The 21,641-nt window shown below is 43.1% G+C and overlaps 2 protein-coding genes across 6 annotated transcripts in view; both read right to left on the reverse strand.

Moving 5' to 3' along the window:
* LOC122778555 (Kv channel-interacting protein 1-like) overlaps positions 1 to 10,960 on the reverse strand; it is a 41,572-nt gene extending 30,612 nt beyond the window's left edge. The window contains exons 1-3 of the mRNA XM_044040567.1: positions 10,898 to 10,960; positions 9,438 to 9,693; positions 4,461 to 4,743 (exon numbers count right to left, since the gene is read on the reverse strand). Coding sequence (XP_043896502.1) covers positions 4,461 to 4,548 — 88 coding nt within the window. The 5' untranslated portion in view covers positions 4,549 to 4,743; positions 9,438 to 9,693; positions 10,898 to 10,960. The remainder of the gene's footprint in view (positions 1 to 4,460; positions 4,744 to 9,437; positions 9,694 to 10,897) is intronic.
* On the reverse strand, positions 9,956 to 21,501 carry LOC122778552 (girdin-like). 5 transcript variants are annotated; one of them, XM_044040559.1, is made up of 19 exons: positions 21,123 to 21,499; positions 20,438 to 20,553; positions 19,856 to 20,064; positions 19,418 to 19,481; positions 18,287 to 19,135; positions 17,617 to 18,051; positions 16,268 to 17,536; positions 16,090 to 16,176; positions 15,606 to 15,752; positions 15,336 to 15,452; positions 14,864 to 14,986; positions 14,710 to 14,766; positions 14,054 to 14,560; positions 13,608 to 13,844; positions 12,845 to 13,523; positions 12,199 to 12,329; positions 12,047 to 12,100; positions 11,790 to 11,953; positions 9,956 to 11,106 (listed from the first exon to the last, which is right to left on the reverse strand). In XM_044040559.1, exons 3-18 carry the CDS (start codon positions 20,014 to 20,016, stop codon positions 11,825 to 11,827), a joined length of 5,046 nt encoding a protein of 1,681 aa, XP_043896494.1. In that variant the 5' UTR covers positions 20,017 to 20,064; positions 20,438 to 20,553; positions 21,123 to 21,499; the 3' UTR covers positions 9,956 to 11,106; positions 11,790 to 11,824. The 5 variants fall into 5 exon arrangements, with proteins under 5 accessions (XP_043896494.1, XP_043896492.1, XP_043896497.1 ...); XM_044040557.1 differs by having other exon boundaries at positions 21,102 to 21,499; XM_044040562.1 differs by lacking the exon at positions 20,438 to 20,553.
* Positions 21,502 to 21,641: the final 140 nt, after the last annotated feature.

Raw genomic sequence — 21,641 nt, forward strand, 5'->3', positions numbered from 1 at the left:
ATATTTCAGTGAAGCATTTATGAGGAACGCCTCAGAGTTTGAGAGTCCGCCATCAGCCATGAGAGGGACAGCTCCTTCATTAGCAAAGCACTTTGAGACTCTGAAAATTTAAAGCTCCATTCGCTCAGGACTCGAGGTCTGTCACTGGGTTACAGAGAGGGTTAGAAATAAGAAAGAGACCTCTGACGCCCCCTACTGTGCAGTCTCCAAAACACTAGTGGGAGGGACAGAGGTACAAATACCTAATAAGATTTATAGTCAAGAATCAATACACTGAAATATCACATTTTAAATCATAATAAATAAAAAATGTAGAATGTTGGAGTCACAACATTCAGAACGACACATTTATTTCTTTTAGCCTGTTTTCTATTTGTGGCAGGAAACAGTTAGGAAAGAAAGAATAGAAGGTTGAATAACAGCGCATGTTCCCAAACATCCCAACAGAGGAGTTCTGTGAAAATGACGAGTCAGTACATTTATCAGAGACAGTTAAAATATTGTTGCATTAACTGGAGTGAGGTGGATTCAGACTCTCGTACCTACAGGCTTTTCTTTCTGAACTGTGACTTGGCCGCAGTTTTGCTGTGGATTTCCAGGCCAAACGGAGGTTTTGTTTGCTTATAGGTATTTTGTCACCTGTGCCCAGAATCACCACAGAGAGTCTGGTTCTGCATCCAGGCTGATTGAATGTGTGTAGCAGTGGGAGGCACCAGAAGGCAGGCTGCACCGAGAGGATAAGTCAAATTATGCAGACGGTTTACAACTTGGCACGGCCCGACAGGACGTTTCTGGGGTTTTTAGAGATGACAGCAGGCCGAGGAGAGGTTTCGGAGTTATTGCAATGCAGGAAGTGACTGACAGTAAGCGATTAACTAAGAGGAAGTGAAATAAATGTGAGAGATTTGGTCTAATCAGCTTGCAGCTGGAACGAGTGAGCAGAGAGCGGCGGCCTGCGAGCTCCAGGTTGAGACTTCTGTGAAATAGATTTAGCCAAAGAAACATTCTGTGAAAGAATTCTGCTTTTCTATACATATTTAGTACAATAGATTAACACTGGCTGAAATCAAAGACTTTGACATTGACATTTTTAGATATTCTTGAATTATATTTGGGGTAAAAACAAACAATAGAAGAAAATACACTTTCCAAGTGTTTTACATCCACACACCCTTACTAAACGTTTTTTGACCAACACAGGAACAGCATTTTACACTATTCCTGAGTCCTGATTCTATATCTATATTCATATTTTTTTACTATTTTAAATTCTGTGTAGTATACAGGAAAAAGTCAGAATTAGGTACAAATGCTTCATTTCTGTGAGCGTGTTTGATTATTAAGATGAAAGAGTGAGTGCTTGCACGTGTGATGGGATTTGTGGTAACCTGTATTTTTTCAGTAGTGCCAGCAGAGGTCAATGCTGCTCTGAGAGTCGTTCTCCACTCAACTAAATCCTTTGAGACAAGCTCTTTTTGCCTTAGCTCAGTATTTTCTCCTCCATCAGCAGAGCAGGACCTGGAGATAAACTAGCTGCTCCTTCAGAAGTGGGAGCAAATGTATTCTTTCCTCACAATTTACTCTTAAATACCAAATGTTAATCTGGTATAAAGGTCATCTGAAATACTCTGTAATTACAGGAGAGCAAAGCAAAGGCAGCCAGTGCTGCGCCTGCCTTCATACCATACATATCATATAGAAGAGGAGGATTTTGTTATTGTGCCGTGGATACACTTCATAGACATTATTACAACTACATTTAATATAATTATAAAACACAGAAATGTCAAAGGAAAGTTTCATATTCAATTTTGGTATTAAAACTACTGTACATTAATCGTGTTTAATCCTACAGAAGTTCATTCTTCATCCTGTAAAATTAGGGTTTTTAAATACAGCTGTTAAAGGTTGTATTTTCCTATGTAATAGTTTAATGTTGTCCTGTATAAAATGTGTTTCAGGATTTTAACCTCTCTGTTTTAACCCTACATTCATCCACCAAAGATTGATTGTATTTCATTGTATTATATTTACTTTGGATGTAGGATAACTATTCATTTTTCATCAGGGGAGGTCACAGTTACGGCAATATCATGCATGGTTTTAATAGAGTTTAATGGGAATTCCATTTTTTTTTTTTTTAATATCTTTTTCATTCTTTAAACAACGCATTAATAAAACAAGAGGGCTCTAGCACAGGTCAAGAAAGAGAGACTTAAAACCCACCTGCTAGAAGTATTACTGACCTTATTTTTATACAGACTAAAGGCTGCAAATGTCATGACATATAATGTAAACTAATGAAGCTCCTCATACTTATATAATTAGCTGTTAAACCCCCTGGTGGTCCGTAACATTTGCTTTGGTACTGGTGTAACATCTAGTGGCAGTGAATGTGACATATGTTACCCTCAAGCACGTCCTGAGTCACTAAACAGGCCCACACGCACACTTATCACTTTCACAGACAAAGTGATGATGCCGCACTTTCGCCACCTGACCTACACTGGAACATCGATCTTCAGAAACGCTTCACATGCAGATAAGAAATATCGTTAAGTAATATTACCCATAAACCCATGTTAGATTAGACGTCCTTTACATTCTCGAACTGTCAGCTTTAAGTAGAAATACAATATTGTATCACATGACACCCAATGACAAGCAGATCGCTAACACAACATCTATTAAACTAAAAAAACTGACCTTTAAAGAGTTGGAATGTGTGTGTTATGTTTTTTATTTTTTTACGTTGTTCAGTTCTGTGTGTGTTTTTCCTCTTAGGATTAGGCATTAACTGGTTTTGGTTAAGTTTAGGGATAACGCTTTGTTTAGGCTGCCTCAATGAATGGTAGTCACTGCAGTGTCCTACGAAGCACAGCTGCAAACACGTGTGTGCATGCGTGTGGACTAGATGTCTGATATTTTTCTTGTTCCTGTGTAAATGTGTCTCACGTGTGTTCCATGTGTGTTACTGTATTTGTTACCTCTTAAGAGCCTTTCCTGGCACAAACACTGACCGTGTCCGGTCCAGTAGTCCTCACGGAGACCAAAACCTGACTATAAGAGCCTAATGTGTTCTGATTTAAAGTGTAATTTGCTGTGTGTGTGTTGGGTGTTGCCGCGCTGCCACATAAGGGCTCAGGTGTATAAAGGCAGCATTGTCACTGTTGTTGTTTGGTGTTTGACCCGGAAGGACAAAAGGTTTTTGACACCGGACATTGATTGGCAACATTCACTCACAGTATCATTGACCAGAACTGCGTCTGGACGTTTACTGATCACAACACAAACGGTAGTGTAGTGTGTGGCAGTAATTAACAAAGTGAGGCTACTCCTGGGTCAAATAACTCAGTAGCTTTGTGTGTGTGAGACTTAGCTCCTTTAACACTGACCGAGACCTGACTGCTGTTGGAGGGGATGCCCTCGAGGGCACGTCAGTCTACCCACTGTGACTGAATGCAAACACTTTTGTTCTGTGTGAGTGTTTGTGCACAAGAGCATGTCTTTGTGCGATGACTGTATGAGTGACTGGTGTCTTTGATGTTTCCCAAGCCTCCAGCCAAAAATGTCAACTGGCTTAAAGAGCCTCATACTGTGTGTGTGTGTGTGTGTGTGTGTGCCTCCTGGCAGCTACTGTGCTGCATACAGTAAGTGAAGCATGCTTTTATGTATATTTCCCTGCATTGCTCCCCTGCTTCAGCAAAAACACACACACACACACACACAAGCTCAAGATTTAAAGGAAATTCTTGTACAGCATTCTTAGCGAGGACACTCACAGGCATAATGCAGTCACTTGCCCCTTATCCTAACCTCCACGCTCACAACTGCATGCCTATCCCTAACCTTTAACCTTTAACCTTACCCTAACATTAACCCAATTCTAACCCTAAAACTAGGTCTTAACCCCTAAAAAGCCCCTAAAGGTTGTGAGAACCTACCAAAATGTCCCTAAAAAGATAGGTTTGAATCAAAAGTTGTCATCACAGCCTCTTATAGACAAGTACATGCAAACACATGCACACTAAAGCACAAATAAAGAATCACAACAGTTAAACCCTCCCCTTGCTCTCAGCGTCATGTATATACAGCTCCCTTTCCCCATGGCCACACCGACACATTATATTACTTACATTAATCACAAGTGTGCGTGCGACACACACACACACACGCAAAACTGCCGTATATCAACTTTAGCTCTCCTCTTTATTAGCCTCTTACTTCTACCTCGTCTCTGTCTCCCTCTGTTTCTCTGGAGAACATGCACGCAGAAACAGAACGAGGTCAACCGCAGAGACGCCAAACGGTTGTACAGGATGAAGATTGAGCGTGAGGTAAACTGGACCTTCACTTCTGCTTTTGGGGCACTTCAATGTTCATTTGGCCTTGTCTGCTGCACAACAGTTATTTACAAACTGTGACTGAGTTCATAAAAGACATTCGAGACAGTCACGTACCTTTAATGAGAGTCCCCGTGAGCAGTCTGTGCAGGGAAATGACAAACTTGACGAGTCCTTGTTTGCAGCGTTTGGCACAGCCTGACATCCTGACGGCGACCCACGACACAGCAGGCTGCAGGTAGCACGACGGAGGTTTCCAGGACAATATCAGCGGCACCCCCCCAGGAGCTGTAGCAGCACTCTTAGAGTAAAGTGGCAATCAATACAACTTCTTCTGGGAGAGCGTATGAAGTGGAGGAGAGTCCTCTCTACTCTCTGTGTTGTCCCTTGTCCTGCAGAGCTGAAGGGAGAAAAAAGAAGAAGAAACAGTGATCTCCCTCTATAACCCTGCTTTCCCTCCCCCACTACTCCTCCATCCCTGTGTATGTCCAAATTAGTGTCTGCTTGAGAGAGAAAGAGAAAGAGAGAGCAAGTAAGAGAGACTGAGAGAGAGTGAGAGAGAAAGTGAGTTAAAGAAATAAACTCAGTGTCCAAGTAAGACCTTTACAGCGGGCTAAAGACGTGCTTGCAATCCAAGTTCTCAGGGAACTTCCTTCCGGTCTGCAGTCAACCTCTGGGGTTTGTGGCAATGAAGGAATCTCACAAACTCTACTTGGCTTTCTCTCACCTCACCTCCTCCTCCTCCTTCTTCTTTTCTTCCCTCCTGTTTATCAAATTTAAATCCCCTCTTTAGTGGGGAAGCGGTAATCTACTTTCAGAACCAGCAACAATGGACAGCTCCACACTGTGTTCCTCCTGTGTCTCTCTGCAAGCAAACGCTCACACATTAACACACCTACGAACATCCTCCTCCTTCGACCCCTCCCACAGCCTTCACAGCACATGAGAGGCTCCCCGTCAGCTGATAGAACCAGCTGTATGACTGTTGATGACGTTCCACTCAGCAGGGCTGTTTTATTTTAAACGAGAGGAACACTTTTAAAGAGAGATACATGTCCTCATTTTGTATCGCAAAGAGTAAGTTGAGATAAGAGATAATGTTTACTGACTGGTATGTAACGCTGCAGTAACACATTGTGCTGAAAATGTCCTCCTTGTTTTCCTTTTCCTTCAGGTCTTTCAATTTTTCAGTTACGCACTATTGCAGGTAAAATAAGTTCTGGTAAAAAAAGAGAAAGAATGATTGATTACATTTTAAATATATCTAAAAAAGTATATGAAAGTTAAAGTTATAGCTATATAAGTAAAAAGTAAAAATGGATATAAACAATATACATATATGCATTATATACAAGAAATCTTTTAGCATTGGTGATACATTAGCACATAAAAAGCATTTTTATTGAATGTAATGACCTAGGGCGACGGTGTAAGGCTGTAGTGTAAGCTTCAGCTATGAGAGCACCATATAAATACAGACCTTTTACTGATGTTTCCATAATATGCTGTGTTGTGCTCGTCTAAAAATACCAGTTTAACTATAGCTGCAAGAAATACAATGAAAAATGTACAATGTTCTACTTTATAATGTAGATGTTCTCTCAAAGTGAATAAAAACTGTACTTCTGCACAATAATGAAATCAAAGTTTTATACATTTATTGGTAATCTCGGGACTCTCCACTATGCTGAGTAGTTTGTCTTATGATGGTCAAAAGTAAAGGTCAGCAGCAGGTGACCTTTACCAAATCCATGATCCACTCTGCTTTACATAGTCCTATCATCCTCATCATCATCATCATCATGAAACTAGCACATCACTCCAGAGAGATGACAAGACTAAAAGAGAGAAGGAAAGATTGGAAAAGAAGGCGGAGCATGGGAAAGAGAAGAAAGGGATGAGATAATCTTATAATGTCCTTCTGAGCTATATTTAGTCCTGAATCATATATGGCTACTGGGCTGAAGGCGATGATGCAAAATTCTGAAAAACAGCAATAAAAGGCAAAGTTAAAGGGAGGAGGGATGGGGGAAATGGATATAAACAGACACTATATGGGGTTGAAAGAGAGAGAGGCAAGCAATGAAACAATAAAAATGCAAATGGAGGCATAAAAAGCAGAAGAAATAGAGAGAAGTGACGGAGGAGAAGGAGTTTGGGCTGGGGAGTCTGCCAGGAGACTCCCCAGGAGGAGGAGGAGCTATGTTAAACTCTATGTCCCGTACAATGTCGTGCTGGAAGGTTCAGCAGGATCAATACATTTCCACTGACTCTGTGTGAAAGTGAGATAAACAACACGTTAAAAAAAGAAAGGAACACACACAAAAATAAGATGGAACGAAAAATCAAATGGCCGAGAGGAGAAAAAGAAGGGAAGAGGGTCATTTTCTGAGGCAACACCACTGTTTTGGCTATTAAACATGAAGGAGATTATTGTGTGGGGAAATTTTACATAAACACGCTCCTCTATTACTGCCCCTCATGTTCATGATTAATGAGATTGCAGTTGCCTTTGCGCACAGACCCAGGACCCAGGGATGTAAAAGCAGCTAATTGCTCTTCTTTTCTCAGGCCGCTTTGTTTGATGTTTGTTTCTACATCAAGTTGCTCGACATGAAGAGCGACGAAGATGTGGAGAGAATTGATAGGGAACAAAAGAGGACGAGTGAAAAACAAGGAGAGCTAAGGGGGAAGATAGTGTTTCATGATGCACGGCGGCAATAAAGCAGACTGAACTGAACTGAAAAAAAGGGTGGGGGACAAACTAAAAAAGTCTGCAAAAAAAGAGAATAAGACGGTGATGTAAAGGGTGAGCGAAGGGTAAAGATAAAAGGGTAAAATGGAGAGATGAGAAGTAACAGAGGAAAAAAAACCCAATGCAAACAAGGTTTTCAGGAGAGAGAAAAAACACTGAGACTGGCCTGAAGTAAGAAGGTGGGAAATGATAGAAAAATCCTGACAAAAGAGGAAGGGATGAGTTATAGTGGAGAGAGTGTGAGGGAGGTGAGAGGGAGAAGAGGGAGGGAGGTGGTTGAGATAGGGAGAAAAATGAGCGAGACAAAAAGAGAGGAGATTGCTTTGAATGCTGTAGATCTGTCGGAATTGAATCACAGGCAGTCAGCTGTGAGCTGTGATAGCGCTTCGCCTCTAAATATAACAGGCTCTGAGATGGACTGATACGACCACAACAACAGACACGGGAGAGAGACTGTGAGGGGAAATAAGCAGCTTCATAACACGCGAGGAGAACACAAGACAACAAATCCATACACATAAAGAAAGAATTACTGCTCCCCAGTGGGTGAGTTTTATGCCGTGACATTTTTAGCATCCGTTTGCATAACACAAACAGTAAGCCCGCCCCGCAACGCCCGGCAATAACACACCACAGAGACAAGTAACACCACCCTGTGTGACACCCGCAAAACACTACAACCTTCCAGCATCGAGACCCATCTGGGCCCACACACAGCAGTGGGAGAAACCCTCTTTTAGAGCTCGTGTGTGTGGCGGCGTGAGCGGCAAACGCTGGCCTGAGGTCTGGAAGTTGACTCCAAACCACCATCTCACTCGGCTACAGATGCTCAAGGTGTCAGTTGCAATGATGATGTGACAATGTCCCCTCCGGGTGAAATTAAAACCATCCTTCCTCTCCTCTTTTTACAGCACACAACTGCGTGGTGATGACATCACTGCATGAAGAGAGACAGAGGGAGATATCCCCTACAGTCCTGACACAGGGGAGAGAGGGAGAGAGAGTTCAAATAGTGTCTTTCAGCTGAATATATTCACACAAGGGATGAGATGTGGAGCCCCGGGCTACACCCAGTGACACACACACACACACACACACACTCAAAGACATAATGCATTCCCTAACCCCTTACCTTAACCTTAACCATCACAACTAAATGTCTATCCCTAACATAAACCCAATTGTAACCCTAATCTCAAAAATCTTAGCCCTAAATTGATAGTCCTCATGAGGACTACGTGGTCCTGCCAAGGTCAGTGTTTATATCTAAAGAGGTAACAAACACACTTTCCCACTGCCGTGTTACTTTTCCTTCTTCCCTCGCCTCATCACTCTCTGCCTCCTGTGTTGGCCAACATGCAAAGTGTCGCAGCTGAGCTTGGCATCATTAGCATCCAGCACAGAAAATTAATTAACACAGAGGTCATTAACTCGTGTAAACAAGACGTTAAGCACACATTACTGTGCTGGGACCTGTGCATTATGAACGTGTGTGTGTGTGTTAATAATGAAGCCGAGTCTCCCTGGAGAGTGTAATCAGAGTCATGTAGGTTCAGCTGAAGGGCCAGTAGCATAAAAGCAGCTGCACTCCAGTTGTGTTAAAGCTTCTTTAATCACTGCAGCGCGGGATTACAGTTTATCGTCTACAATTCAATCTAACCCATAGGGTGAGGTGTAAAAACGTCCAAAAGCAGCAAAGCGGGTCCTTTTCTTGAGGGAAAAGCGAAGTAATTCAGCTCTTAATGCAAATGAAACCTGTTTATTTTGACTGCAATAAACAGACAGGTGGATGTGCTTGGAATGAAATGCAGTAAATATAGTATATGATCAGTAAATGAATGAAGCTGGGACCTAATTACAAAACTCATTCATTTTCTCCTCTGAGGGTTCTCTCTGGACAGGTCACCAGCCTGCCACAGTCTCCAGTTAACCTATAACCCCTATAATTCTATGTGTCAAGGGATTGTGGCAGGGAGAGTCCAGACGGGATTCAAACCAGGAACCTTTTAGCGACGAGGCATCCATATACTGTCCCTACACTAACGTATGTCGAAGATAATCATTGTAATTAGGACGTGTGACAATACTCAGTGAAGGCCCTCCATGGATTTGAAGGTATTTTCAGCAAAATGAGAAAAATGGCCAGTGGACAAAAGATATATAGTCAAGAGTCAGATTTCCTCTAAACTGCTGAAGTGTATAAAGTAACACAAACTTAAAAGAGGAGGAAGGAGGGAAGGAAGGAAGGAGCAGAAGAGGATCCCTCAGGAAAAGGTCAGAAGAAGGAAGAGTAGTGATACACTTAAGACCCTGGGACACACACACACACACACACACACCTGGTACATTTTCTGCTGAGCATGAGCGATGATGTTCTCAGAGGAGCTCCCAAAGCTGCAGAGCACAGCAGGTGATGATTAAGCTGCTTTTTTTTTGCTGCTGATGCCACGTCCTTTTCTTTCACTCGAGTTTTTTGGTTTTGTGCCTGGCTCGTATTGAATGGGGAGCAGACACTAAGATGTTTCTGGCTTCATAAGGACAGTCTTTGTGTGCACATCAGCATCATCCCCTTTACTAAATCTCCGCTGAAAGCACCTGTCACATGAAGACACACACACACACACACACACACACACAGTTAGTGGACTGTTGTACCTCCCAGAATGACTGCCATCTAGTGTTCATGGATGATAATGTTTGGTTGAGTAGTTTAATTACTCTGTACCAACACAAGAAGATTAATTTATCATTTAAGTCTTTGGAAAACAGTCTTCAAAAAAATGTTCTCTCTAATTTGAAAATGCAATGCTAAGGGTTTTTAAAGGGTCTTTAACGCACATACACACACACACTGTACTGACAGTTAATATCATATAAACATTTATTCTATACACAGTTGTAAGCAATCAATGGGAAATCAATATCATCAATCACAGATAGAAAAATACATTTGCTGCACCACGGTCACTCCACACTCGCGCATACAGTAAAAATAGCAGAGGATGTCACGCGTGTGCCGTGAACTTTGTATAAAAACAAGAATCAGAATGAGCGTGCAGACGTGACATGGATTAGGTATGAAAGTTGCTCATATGTGTGATTTCATTTTCTATACACCATTCATATATGTTTCTTATAGTATCGTCTTCAAAAAAAATATCAGTGGCAATAGCTTTTTTTATTATTATTATTATTACTATTATTTTATTATAAATTTTAGAAATAAAATAGCATCTGGCCTCTGTGTTTAAAGACGTCCCGTCGACCTGTGAGGTGAAAGAAAGAGACAATAAGTCTTTGGACTGAATCATCTTTCGTCATATTTGGCTTCATGTGGTGAAATCGAGTCGGATGATATTCACAATGTGAAGAGTGTCGCTTGGAAAAAGACGGCAAAAGTCCCTTCAACTTGGCTGGTGAAGGTGTCTTTGAGTCCGGAGAGAGGCAGCAGTGGGGATCTTCAGTGACGCTACAGTCACATGACTCGCCATCTGTCACAGTTTTAACCCAGTGTAAAAATGTGCAGCAGAAGCAGACGCTCCTCCAGTGTGAGTGAATGAGTGAGTGAGTGAGTGAGTGAGTGAGTGTAGGCATCACGGCAGCTTTTTGAAAATGCAGTTGAGCTCGTCTTTATAAACATTTGCATCATCAGTTTTTCAGGACTTCTTGGCCTTACACCTGCGTGTCTGTAACGTTCAATCCTTTCGTGAGATTAATCCAGTGGGTGGGGTTCTGAAACAGGAAGTTCTTCTAAAAAAAAAAACAAAAAAACAAAAAAATAAGGATGGAGTCACTCTACCTGGAGAATAACTGTCAGCACAGAGGCAGGAGTCTAATGCTGTATTTGACATCTTCATTTAATGAGGTTCCGTGGCCGGCTCACAGGTAACAATGATTGGTTGACCTGAGCCTCACATGGAGAGGACATCTGAGCCATGTGCTGGTGTCTCAGCTGAGGCGGAGGTCGGGACAGTGCCTCCGAGGGCTGCAGCTATACATGGCTGTGCACTGAAGGGCAGAGAACAAAAGAGAGCGTCATTGCACGGTTATGGTCTCCGCTTAGTCACATAAAACATGGACATAAAAAAAAGATACATTTTGTTACCTCAGTGAAGGTGGTTATGATTTGGGCAGTTGGTTTTTGAGCATAATTAATAAAGTAATATGCGAATATCAACGACATTTTTTGGGAATGTAGTTTATGGCCCAAAGAAGAGATGATTGAGGATCGTTTTTTTCTCTAAAGATATTTTTTGGCCTTTATGTCAGGACAGTAAAGTGTGAAAGAGGGAAGACAGATGGGCAATTTGCCCTATGGGGCGTCCACAGAGGCGCTTTCAATCTGGCGTGCACTGACACGGTACCTGCTTGGGCTCTGATACCAACAGGAACTTTTGATGCTGTCTGCGAACCAGCCCACATTCTCACCAGTTAAGCGGAACCCAAAGTTCCACCAGAAGTGTCCTGATACTAGTGCATGTTCTGTATTTCCTTTGCCATTGTCCTGCTCCCTCTCATCTATGACGCAACTGTGAGTAAATGTTCAGGTTTCTCTTTAATAAGAAGGTGGATGCAGTTTCACAGACATGAAAGCACAGAACATTTACATCCAACAACAAAACAATAACAACATTAGCTGCAATTCATCAGTCAGTGACAAAATTGATGCGTAAATGCAGTGCCGGTCTTACTTGTTGATCTAAACCACTCTGTGAGATGAAGAAAGTCAGTTCTGGTCAGTCCCGTCTGAGGTCCTGTACGTGACGTGGACCCTATTTGAACACAGACCGTTAGACCCCAGCGTTTGGACACCGATGTGGACGGGGACGCTCACGTCGACATTCTCCACAATACACTGTCGAAAGAGCAACAAAGAGAAGCAAATCGTGAAGTCACCTGGTGTCTCTTCACAGTCGTAAGAGGACACACAGGACGAGGGTTGCGATACCTTGGTGCACGCCGAGCTCATGACAGATTTGTGGAAGTCACCGTCGATAAACACCTGGCAGGTTTATAGAAGGAAAAGCTATTAAAACTATTTACAGAGACATGTTTACATTTTCCAAAATCAGAGTTCATGTGTCAGACTGATCTTCTTACCCTGTAACCGTACACAAACGTGCTGTTACTGCAGCCCAGCTCGTCGAGCGGGGGCCTCTCCCAGCCAATCAGGAGGCTGCTCTGACCCACTGTTTTGATGACCTCCACAGAGCGCACCTCTGCTGGGGCTTCTGCAAGGGGAATAAAGGAATTACAAGCTTATAATAATGTCTTAGTATAGACCCTTTCATACCTGTATGTCTTTTCTTTGTTAATGTGGCATTTTGTTTTTAAATGATGCTACACCCGTTATTCCTCAACAGCTAACAAGCAAAACAAACAAAACCAGTCACAGCGCACGGAGAACTCGCTAATGAACTCGAGCGACTCAGTAAATGTTTATCATAATGTACCGCTCTGTATTATGCGAGCAATAAAAACGTCACAGTTCGGTTACAAGAGACATGAATCGAGAACATCCCACATCAAGCTGAGGTGTAATTGCATTGCAGCAGTACGCAAACAAAAACTAATATTCTACAACGCTAAATTAGAATATTATGCAGAGGACTGTGTTGCACACAGTGGCAGCAAAAGATGTTTACTTCTGCAAAATGATGAAAGACATTCAAACTTTTGTTTTTATTAAAAAAAAATAAAAAATTCTGCCTGTGTATTTCTATTTTAGTATAAAACTTAATATTACCCAGTCTTAGGCCTGTTGACTTGGTCTTTTCTTGAGCAGCAGTGAGCTTTGTGGCAGACTTGTGGGATCTCTCAGGAGAGTGAGTCGAGGACGCAGTGAACAAAAATCCCTCGTAAGCAGAGGCAGCACCATTACAACCATTCAATTTGGGGGCAGTTGATTTTCCAGGGGCAGTCATGTCTGAGGCAGTGGTTTTCGGATTGCTGTCAAAACTCTTGAAGTCATTAGAGTCAAAGGCATTGGTCCTCAGAGTTGACGGAGGCGGAGCTGTGTGCATCGTATCAGATATGTTAGAGATAGCAGCGACTGTCGTCGTCATTTCCGGGGATGTCGCCCTGTTAGCACCACTGTTTGAGGCTGATTCGTCAGAGGAGGTAGAAAGAGCAGGTGTTGACGTTTTACATTTGTCTGCTTTTAAATGGTTGTAAGTAAAGCTGTTGGGGCTAAATGTAGCGTTAGCACACCTGGACGCAACTGCATTAAAAAGTGTTGCAGCTGGTTTAGTTGTTACGACAGGACGGTGCATAGCTCGGCTTGAAGCAGCGGCGACGTGGAGGGAGTCGGTTCGGGGTTCGTTGAAACTTTGCTTGTTTGTCTGAGATGACAGGTTCAGGTCAGCAGCGAATGAAACAGACGGACTTTTTCTGGGCTCCTGTCTTCTTCCTCTGCTGACAGGAACCTTTTGAAGGTGGGGAAAAACCTTTATGTGAGATGCTGACACACAACACATCTGTCTACATCGAAGATGTTTAATTCAGTATACCTGGAAGCTGCTCATCAGAGTCTTCTGCAGCTGCTCCTGCAGGTTGATGATCTTCTCGGGGCTGCTCAGCCTCCTGTTCAGACTGACACGTGTGATGGTGCAGGGACGAGTGGGACTCACTAAGGATCCAGATGAGCTGATCAAATCTGGGGACTTTCCTTTCAATGAATCCCGATGAAATCCTGAAAACTCTGACCCTCTGGTTGATGGGACTGGACCACCGGCAGATGGAGAAAGCTGTGATGGGATTGATAAATAAACAAACGCAGCTACTAACAAGACCTTTGGTTAAATGTTTATGTTCTCCTGAAAAGTTATGAGTGAAATGATTTTGTGATATTTGACGTGATCTGTGGCTTGGTAGCAAAAACTAAATTAAGTGCCAAAGTAATGATCAGAGATATATTTAAACTGTGTGATTATGTGAATGCAAATGTGTTTGTTACCTGTGCAGTGTTGGTGATCAGACTCTCTTTAGCTGCTGAAAACACAGGTTTGGCTTCACCGTCTTGCACTAGTTTGTTTGGCGCATCTCTCTGCAGTGTCCCTGCTGCCGCAGGTCTGACTTCACTCCTGCAGTCTTGCAGATTTGTTGAAGGCTCCGTCGAGGATGTAGAAGCACGCATCTCACTTTTTAAGTCTCTGCCCTTTAGTTCAGATTTAGGTGAGAACCCATTTTGGCATTGCTCATTAGCGGATGTGAATCCGGTGGCTTCGTCAGGAAATTCTGCGATAACTTTTGGTGTAAACCCCGCAGTGTAATCCCCGGTTCTTACGAAGCTCCCTGGTGTGAATGCCGCAGTGTAGTCCTGCAGAGCGGTGTCCTCCAGCAGCTGCTCGACTCGCTGTCTGAGTGTGAAGTCGATGCACCCTCGTCTGTGCGCGGCTTTCATCATCTGAACTAAGAGGCTGTTCCTCTCCTGACACTTCACCACCAGACACGACAGCTTGGCCTGTTCGTAAACCAAACGTCCGTGTGTTTCAAAATCAGTTGACAAGAGAAGCCCGACAGAAGCATTGATGTATGAAGTCACACTGGAGTCAATCAAAATGTCAAACAGCATCAAACAATGAAGGAATGAATCTCTCTCTCTCGCCTCACCTTTAAAGGAGCTACATCCAGATCTGTCTGGCTCCTCTTTTTCAGGAGTGCATCGTACTACGAACAAAACATGGAACATATTTTTAAAAACATATGACTAACTGTTTGGAGTATAATTATAATTGTAATAGAGAAGAGATGACCACTCACAAACCTTAGCTCTGATGTCATTGTAGCGTGTCCGCACAGACATGAGAGCAGCACTCAGGTCATCCTTACAAACCTGCCCTCGTTTTAAAGCGATGTACTCGTGGTTCAACTCGTCAAGAGCCACAGTCTGTGGGTTTTTACACACACACACACACACACACCAACACAGTCTATGATGAAAACTGTCTCATGACATCACTGCATCTAATTTTCATGCAGATGCATCGATCCTTTTGTTTTTTAAAGAGTCAAATCTAAACCCTAACAAGTTTAATTTTACTTTTAATGGACTTAAACATTTCATGGTTAAAGCTCATGATGAAACTTCTTTTTGTAAAATGAAACATTCTCATTTTACAACTTCCGTCCAAAAATGAAGTTCGACTTCATGACGGCAGCATAGGAGGCAATTGAATTAATAAAATTCATCTTTTCACTTGCACATAACAAACCGAAAAGGAAGACGCTGTTCTCACCTTAGCTTTGAGCTGAGCTGTGAGGATGTTGTACTCTTCCTCTGTTTGTTTCTTCAGAGACAAAGCCTCACTTTTCTCCTTCACCAGGTTTGTCACTTTGCTCTGCAGCTCCGTCACCTGTGTGTTTAAGTCATGTGTTCATAAGACTCCGACACTGGACCCAATAGGGCCAATTAATGGATGTACATTCAATCTAACATGGACAACAGCTAAACAAGGAGTTGACAGAAAATAATGTTGGTGCTGTTTCATGTACATCTGGGTAAATACCTGTGCAGTGAGGGACTCGTTGTCCCTCTTGGTTTCTTCCATCTCACAGGCCACACTTGCCAGTTTCATCCCCTTCTCAGCTGCTGTCCTCTCAGCCTCTTCCCTCCTCATCTCCAGCTGACACAGTTCAGTGTGTAACCTCTTTGTCTGAACATGTACACAAACATTAATAATAAAAAAAATGAAATAACACATGCAAGTTTGTTACATGTCTGACACAATAGAGAGGAGATGAAGCACATCCTCACATACTGAATGGACTAATTATTGCTGTGACTGTCTTCATTTGTAAATCTACCACACTCGAGGCTCCGCATGGTGAAATCACATTAAAGATGCTGTGTAATTTCACCGTCTTATATTGCAATCAACAATTATGCAGTTAAAAATAAAGCGTCGCCTTAATATCTGCTCCCGCGGAGAATCTGAATCCTCCTCTCTGTCGCAAATAAGGAGGATAAGAAGGGGAAAGGTGCAAACTCACTTCTGTGTGGCTTTTGTCCAGTTCCTCTTGTGACCTCTTAAGTTGTTCGCCCAAAGCTTCGATCTCCCTCAGCAAATCACTTTCCTCCTGCTCTCCATCAAAACCATGACGTGTCAGTTCACATGAAGATACATGGTGCTGCATCAGAAACTGCTAAAATACACAAATGCGTGAATACCTGTGCAGAGTTTTCTTTGTAGTGACATCTTTGCATGTCTCCTGTGCAGACCAGAGTCTCTGCCGTCTTTGTCGAGTCACCACTGATAACTGACTGATTCCACACATTCTGCCTCTGATTCCTCTCGTCCACCTGCATTTGGCTGGAGAGAGCTGATTGGAGGCCGTTTCTTTCCTCTCTTAGACCCTGAATTGCAAGCGTTATTTGCCTTTCCTCCACTTTCAAACAGGTGATTGAATGCTCAGCTCTTTCTTTTTCTTCTCTCAAGCTGCTAACTGACATCATCAGCGCGTCGCGCTCGTCTTGCGAAGCGTAAGTCGATTGCCTCTGGTCTTCCTGTTCGTTCAGAGAAACGGCGAGTCCGTCTCTCTCCTGCTTCAAATTGAGCACCACTTGGGTTAAGTGATCACTCTCTGTGTGTAAACTTTGTAAGGACTGCATGATTTGATCTCTCTTTTCTTTCCCACTTGAAAGATGTTCCGTCAGTGCCTGGTTTTCTCTTCCAAGAGCACACAAAGTCTTTGTTAGCTGCTCTTTCTCCTCTCTCAGGTCACTCATGGATTTAACAAAGTTATCTCTTTTATCTCTGAGACTGCAGACTGTTCGGTTAAGCTGTTCTCTCTCTTGTTTGAGATCAGCCAGACAATAAGAGATGCTGTCTCTCTCCTCCTTCAGTCCCCACACTGCCCGAGTTAACTGCTGTTTCTCTTCTGTTTTGGTTTGGATTGACAAAGCCACTTCTCCCTGTTGCTCTCTCAGAGAGTTTATGTTGCCGACCAGGTCGCCTTGTTCGGTTCTGAGGCTCTGGATTGTCATGGTCAGGTGCTCGACTTCATCAGTCAGTGTATTAACATGCAAAGGATTCAGCGGGTTGTTCTGCAAAGGCTCATGGTCACTTTTAGAACCCCCAGGTGGGTCTTCCTCCTCTTTTAGCACACTTTCCACCACACTGTCCACATGTTCCTCTGGGATGTTCCGCTGTCCGCCGTCTTCTACCTTTTGCTGAAGGTCCATGATGGTGTTGAGATCATCCTCAGTCTTCCTGGTGAGCTCTGTGATCAAACACCCCAGGTCCTGGTTCTCCTGCTCCAGCCTGGCTCTGTCCTCCTCCAACCCAGTGGCATGCTCCCTCAGCTGTGTTTGCTCCATCTTGATCTCCTCCTCTCTGAGCTCTATGTGAGTCAGCAGCTCCTGGATCCGGTCTGCCAGATCCCGGTTCTCCTGATTGAGAGCCTGGACAAGATCATCCTGGGCTAAACCATGGTCAGCCTGCATGAGAGAGAGAATTTTATTGATTCCAGTTTTACTTCAAATTAATAACATTTGAGAACACTGCAAACCCAATGTACCTTTTCTGGTGAAGACCTCCTCCCTGATGCTTGTTCCTCCACCTGGTTCCTGAGTTGAACTTTTAGTCGAGTGTTCTCCTGAGCCACCACCTCTAGTTGTTCCTGTGTGTGCTGCAGGACAGCCTCCAGGTGTTCACATTGCTCTTGAAGGGCTTCAAGATCTTCCCCTATGCCCAAACTCTTATAAGCTTCCCTCAGGGCTTCAGACTCCTCGCTGTGGTTTCCCTCCAGGTTTAAGAGCCCTTTAGGACACCTGCTCGCCACTTTAAACTCACCTATGTTCTCTGTAGTCAAGGAGAGTGACTGAAAGCTGAGGTTGTTTTTGAAGCCACAGTCTGATCGGCTCTGTACGCCCTCTGCTGACACCTGGTGGTGCTCACAAGGAGCTGCAGATAAAAGGAACTCATCGATTCCTCCACTCAAATTCACCTGCACCTGCACAGAGATTACACGAATTATGAACGTATGCAGGAAATGTGGTATAATTTAAAGAGAATAAAAAATAGAAAAAATAAAACATTTAATATGATAAATTTAAGAATTAAGGATTCGTAAAAGGGGACATAATGGCACAGGAATTTAAGTTGTTTAAGAAAGAATCAATATTTGTCAATACGTTTTTTTCTCTTATTTAAAACAGATTCAAAAACAAGCAAAAACAATAACACACCTCTCCGGAGCTCTCCACTGAGGACAGCCCAGAACAAACAGTGGGACTGACACTGGATGAGCTCATGCCAGAACTCAGGGAGACGGGCTCATGGACTGTTGTTTGGTGTGCTGCTTCCCCGAGGATCAGCTGGAGCTTGTCGTTCTCCTCCCTCAGCTCATCAACCTCCTCCATCAGGGAGCCCTCGGACAGCTTCAGCTGATGCACCTCCGCCTTCATCTCCTCCACTTTGCAAACCAGGACATGGTTGTTCTCCTGAGCCTCCTGGAGCTGCTCTGTCAGCCCCGTCCGCTCTGTCATCCCATCCTCCACTCTCTCCAGCAGCACCCTGAGGTCCTCCTGCAGGCTCAGTATGAAACCTTGCAGCCTGGTCTCATTTGAATTCTGTTTTGTGTCACCGTCTCTCCCACCTTCTATTTCTTTCTCTGACGTCCCCTCATCACCCTCCAGTCCTCCATTTCTTTGCATCAACACCCTTGGCTGCCATTGCTTCATCCTCTCCTCCTTGTTCTCCTCTTCTCCTTCACCCTCTCCTCTCATTGAAGTCAGCCTGTCTTGCACTTCCCAGGTTGTTACTGTCCCGGCAGTAATTCTGACCGCACGGACCGTCGCCTTTCCAGTGGCTGCACTCACAGTCAAGTCAAGGAGCTGCTTCTCTAAAGTGAAGATGCGGCTCTGTAGGCTCTGCTCTCGTTCCCGGGCCAGACTGAGCTTGTGTTGGAGTTGGGTTTTAAAGTTCTCAAAGTACTGGGACTGGCGACTCATCTCGTCCTCTTTGGCTTTCAGCTGCCTCTGACAGCGCTGCAGTCGCTCCCTCCACACCCGCTCCCCTCGCTCCTTCTCCTGAGTCTGAATCAGAATGAAGATTGAACGAGAGGAAGTTCTAAGACAACATTGCTTTTTACATTGTTCTGGAAATGTATTATTGTACGATGCTTCGACCAGGTTTTGGCTTTTCAAACCACCACAGCACAGTCTTTGTTGTTTAGCATTAAATCCCAAGTCACTCTTTGTAACTTTGAGACTTTGTGAGGTCAAACAGTTTAACAGCATCTTCTACATCCCATAGAATTAGTTAAAGAGTTTGCACGTTAGTGTCTTCTGATGCCACCATGAAACACAAGCACTCACCATGGTCCTGACCTCCTCCCTGAGCACGTGGAGTCTTTGGTCCAGCCTCTGACAGTGTTGCATGCTGGGGAGTTTTAAGGCAGAGGTGAGCCGATAGAGCAGCAGTCTTTCTAACCTCTCCAACTCTCTAAACCTAGTACCACAGCAGACAAGCTCACATTACATCACACAAATGTGCACGTTAACAATAAGCCAGAGGGGTTTTAATTACTTACTCCGATAAATTGATCTGAATTTAAACATCTGAATCCGTTAAGATTTAAATGCTAACAAGTAGCTCCACGAAAGATGTGAGTTGCAGTGCGTCGCATGCAAGTGTGCATCTCAGTCAGGTATGTGTGATACGTGATCTCACCTTGGCCAAAAGTGAGCATATAGGGTGTGTGTGTGTGTGTGTATGAGTGTGTGTCACATGATCTCTCTTCCCCAGCCTCTCACCTGTTCCTCAGGTAGCAGTCAGACTGGACGGTTGAAACGGTTCTCTGCTCCAGGACCTTAATTCTGTTGCACAGACCCCACATGTGTGGATCAGTTCCCAAAGAGTCCACTGCTGCGGTCACCAAAGTGCTTCCAGTGCCCATCGTCTCTGATGAGGCCATGTGATCCCCCGTTGGATTGTCTGTGCCCACTGGCTGAGTTTCTTTTACCTGTGGAACGAGAACTTAAGGTTTCAGACTTTATCAACACGGGAAGAAAAACCGTTGTACATTTTTTGGGGCAGGCAAATACACGATATGATATAAATACAGGCATCGTATGAGATACACAAAATACAGTCATCTATAATTCACAACTTCAACAGCTTGGTAGCAAACTGCAGAGTTTTCTCAGGTTACAGCGCCTCCTACATGTAACCGTTGGCTCTCTCTCCCTCTCTCTCTGCTACTGCACCTCCCACATTTCACAAATCACCAAAACCTGATGGAGAATGTGATATTTTCCTAACAAATGTGTGGTTAAATGTGCACTGAGCTGCATCAGAGCAGTCTGGCTGAAATCTGCCCCTGTCTTCATACTGACCTTTCCTAATGTAAATGATGGAAAACAAAATACAGTGTCCTTGTTCTATTTTGCCTGGAGATCAGGAGATCATGCGAGGGCTCCTTATTCAGAGAGTGGGAGTCGATGTGCTGGCTCTGATGGAGGAATGATAACAATAAAGATAAAAGGAACTAAACATAAGTGAGTCAAATTGAACAGACAGAAACAATGATAAAAAAAATGATAATATGCAGCACATAATACACATAATAAACTATTCATGAGATAACGAGATAGAAAATGTTTTAATAAGATTTTGAGCTCCTCAGACATGTCGCAAAATTCAAACCTTGTTACATTTTCACAAGATTTTCTCTGAAGTGCCGACTGCTTAAGCCTTGTGTTATAAAAACAACACACTTTGACTTACTCTCAGTGGTCAGTATGAAGAGGAGTTATGATTACTGCAAGAAAAGTCTGTTCTCAAGTTCGAGGAGTTTGCTGGCTTACTTATTAGATTTACTTATTAGTTCGGTTAAAGTGTAACTCAGTACGGTCCAGAATCCACGAGTCATGAAGAATTCAAACTAGTATAAAAAGTGAATAGTGAAAACTTAACTCATTCAAAACAGTGAAACTAACAATACATCACAGTAACAGTTGTGTCATAGTGTAAAATTGATAAAGTTAACTAAATAATGACCTGTTTCTTGTGTTCACTGACCAGTCTTATCCTCTCGATGCAGTGACGAGCTTGCGGTGAGTTTTGCTTGTGCTTTGTGAATTTTGTTGCATTGTTTCCTTGGAGACGCCATAGACGCTGGACTTTGCCAGAATCCTCCACTTCCAGTTGGCACTCAGCTTGTTCACCCTCTCACTGAGCCCCGCTCTTTCACTCCTCTCCTCCTTCTTTGTTGTGTGACCGGTCTTTTCTTCAACTGAGGCATTGGCTCCTCTCGCTTAAATAAATCCCCTTATTCAGAGTTTTCTCTCGGTAAATCCATGTTTGCTTCTCACAGAAGAGTTAGGGTTTTATGTTCCAGGTCCAAGAACCACTGCAGTAGATATCATTTATATACATATGTATATATATATATATATATATATATATATATATATATATATATATATATATATATATATATATATATATATAAATCTCACTTTCATCTAATTTATAGTGACTTGTTTATTAAATGTTCAAATATGTTAGCATTCCACGTAAGTGTCTTCTGCAAAAGTG

The sequence above is a fragment of the Solea senegalensis genome, linkage group LG12 (assembly GCF_019176455.1).
Source record: "Solea senegalensis isolate Sse05_10M linkage group LG12, IFAPA_SoseM_1, whole genome shotgun sequence".
Lineage (NCBI taxonomy): Eukaryota > Metazoa > Chordata > Actinopteri > Pleuronectiformes > Soleidae > Solea > Solea senegalensis.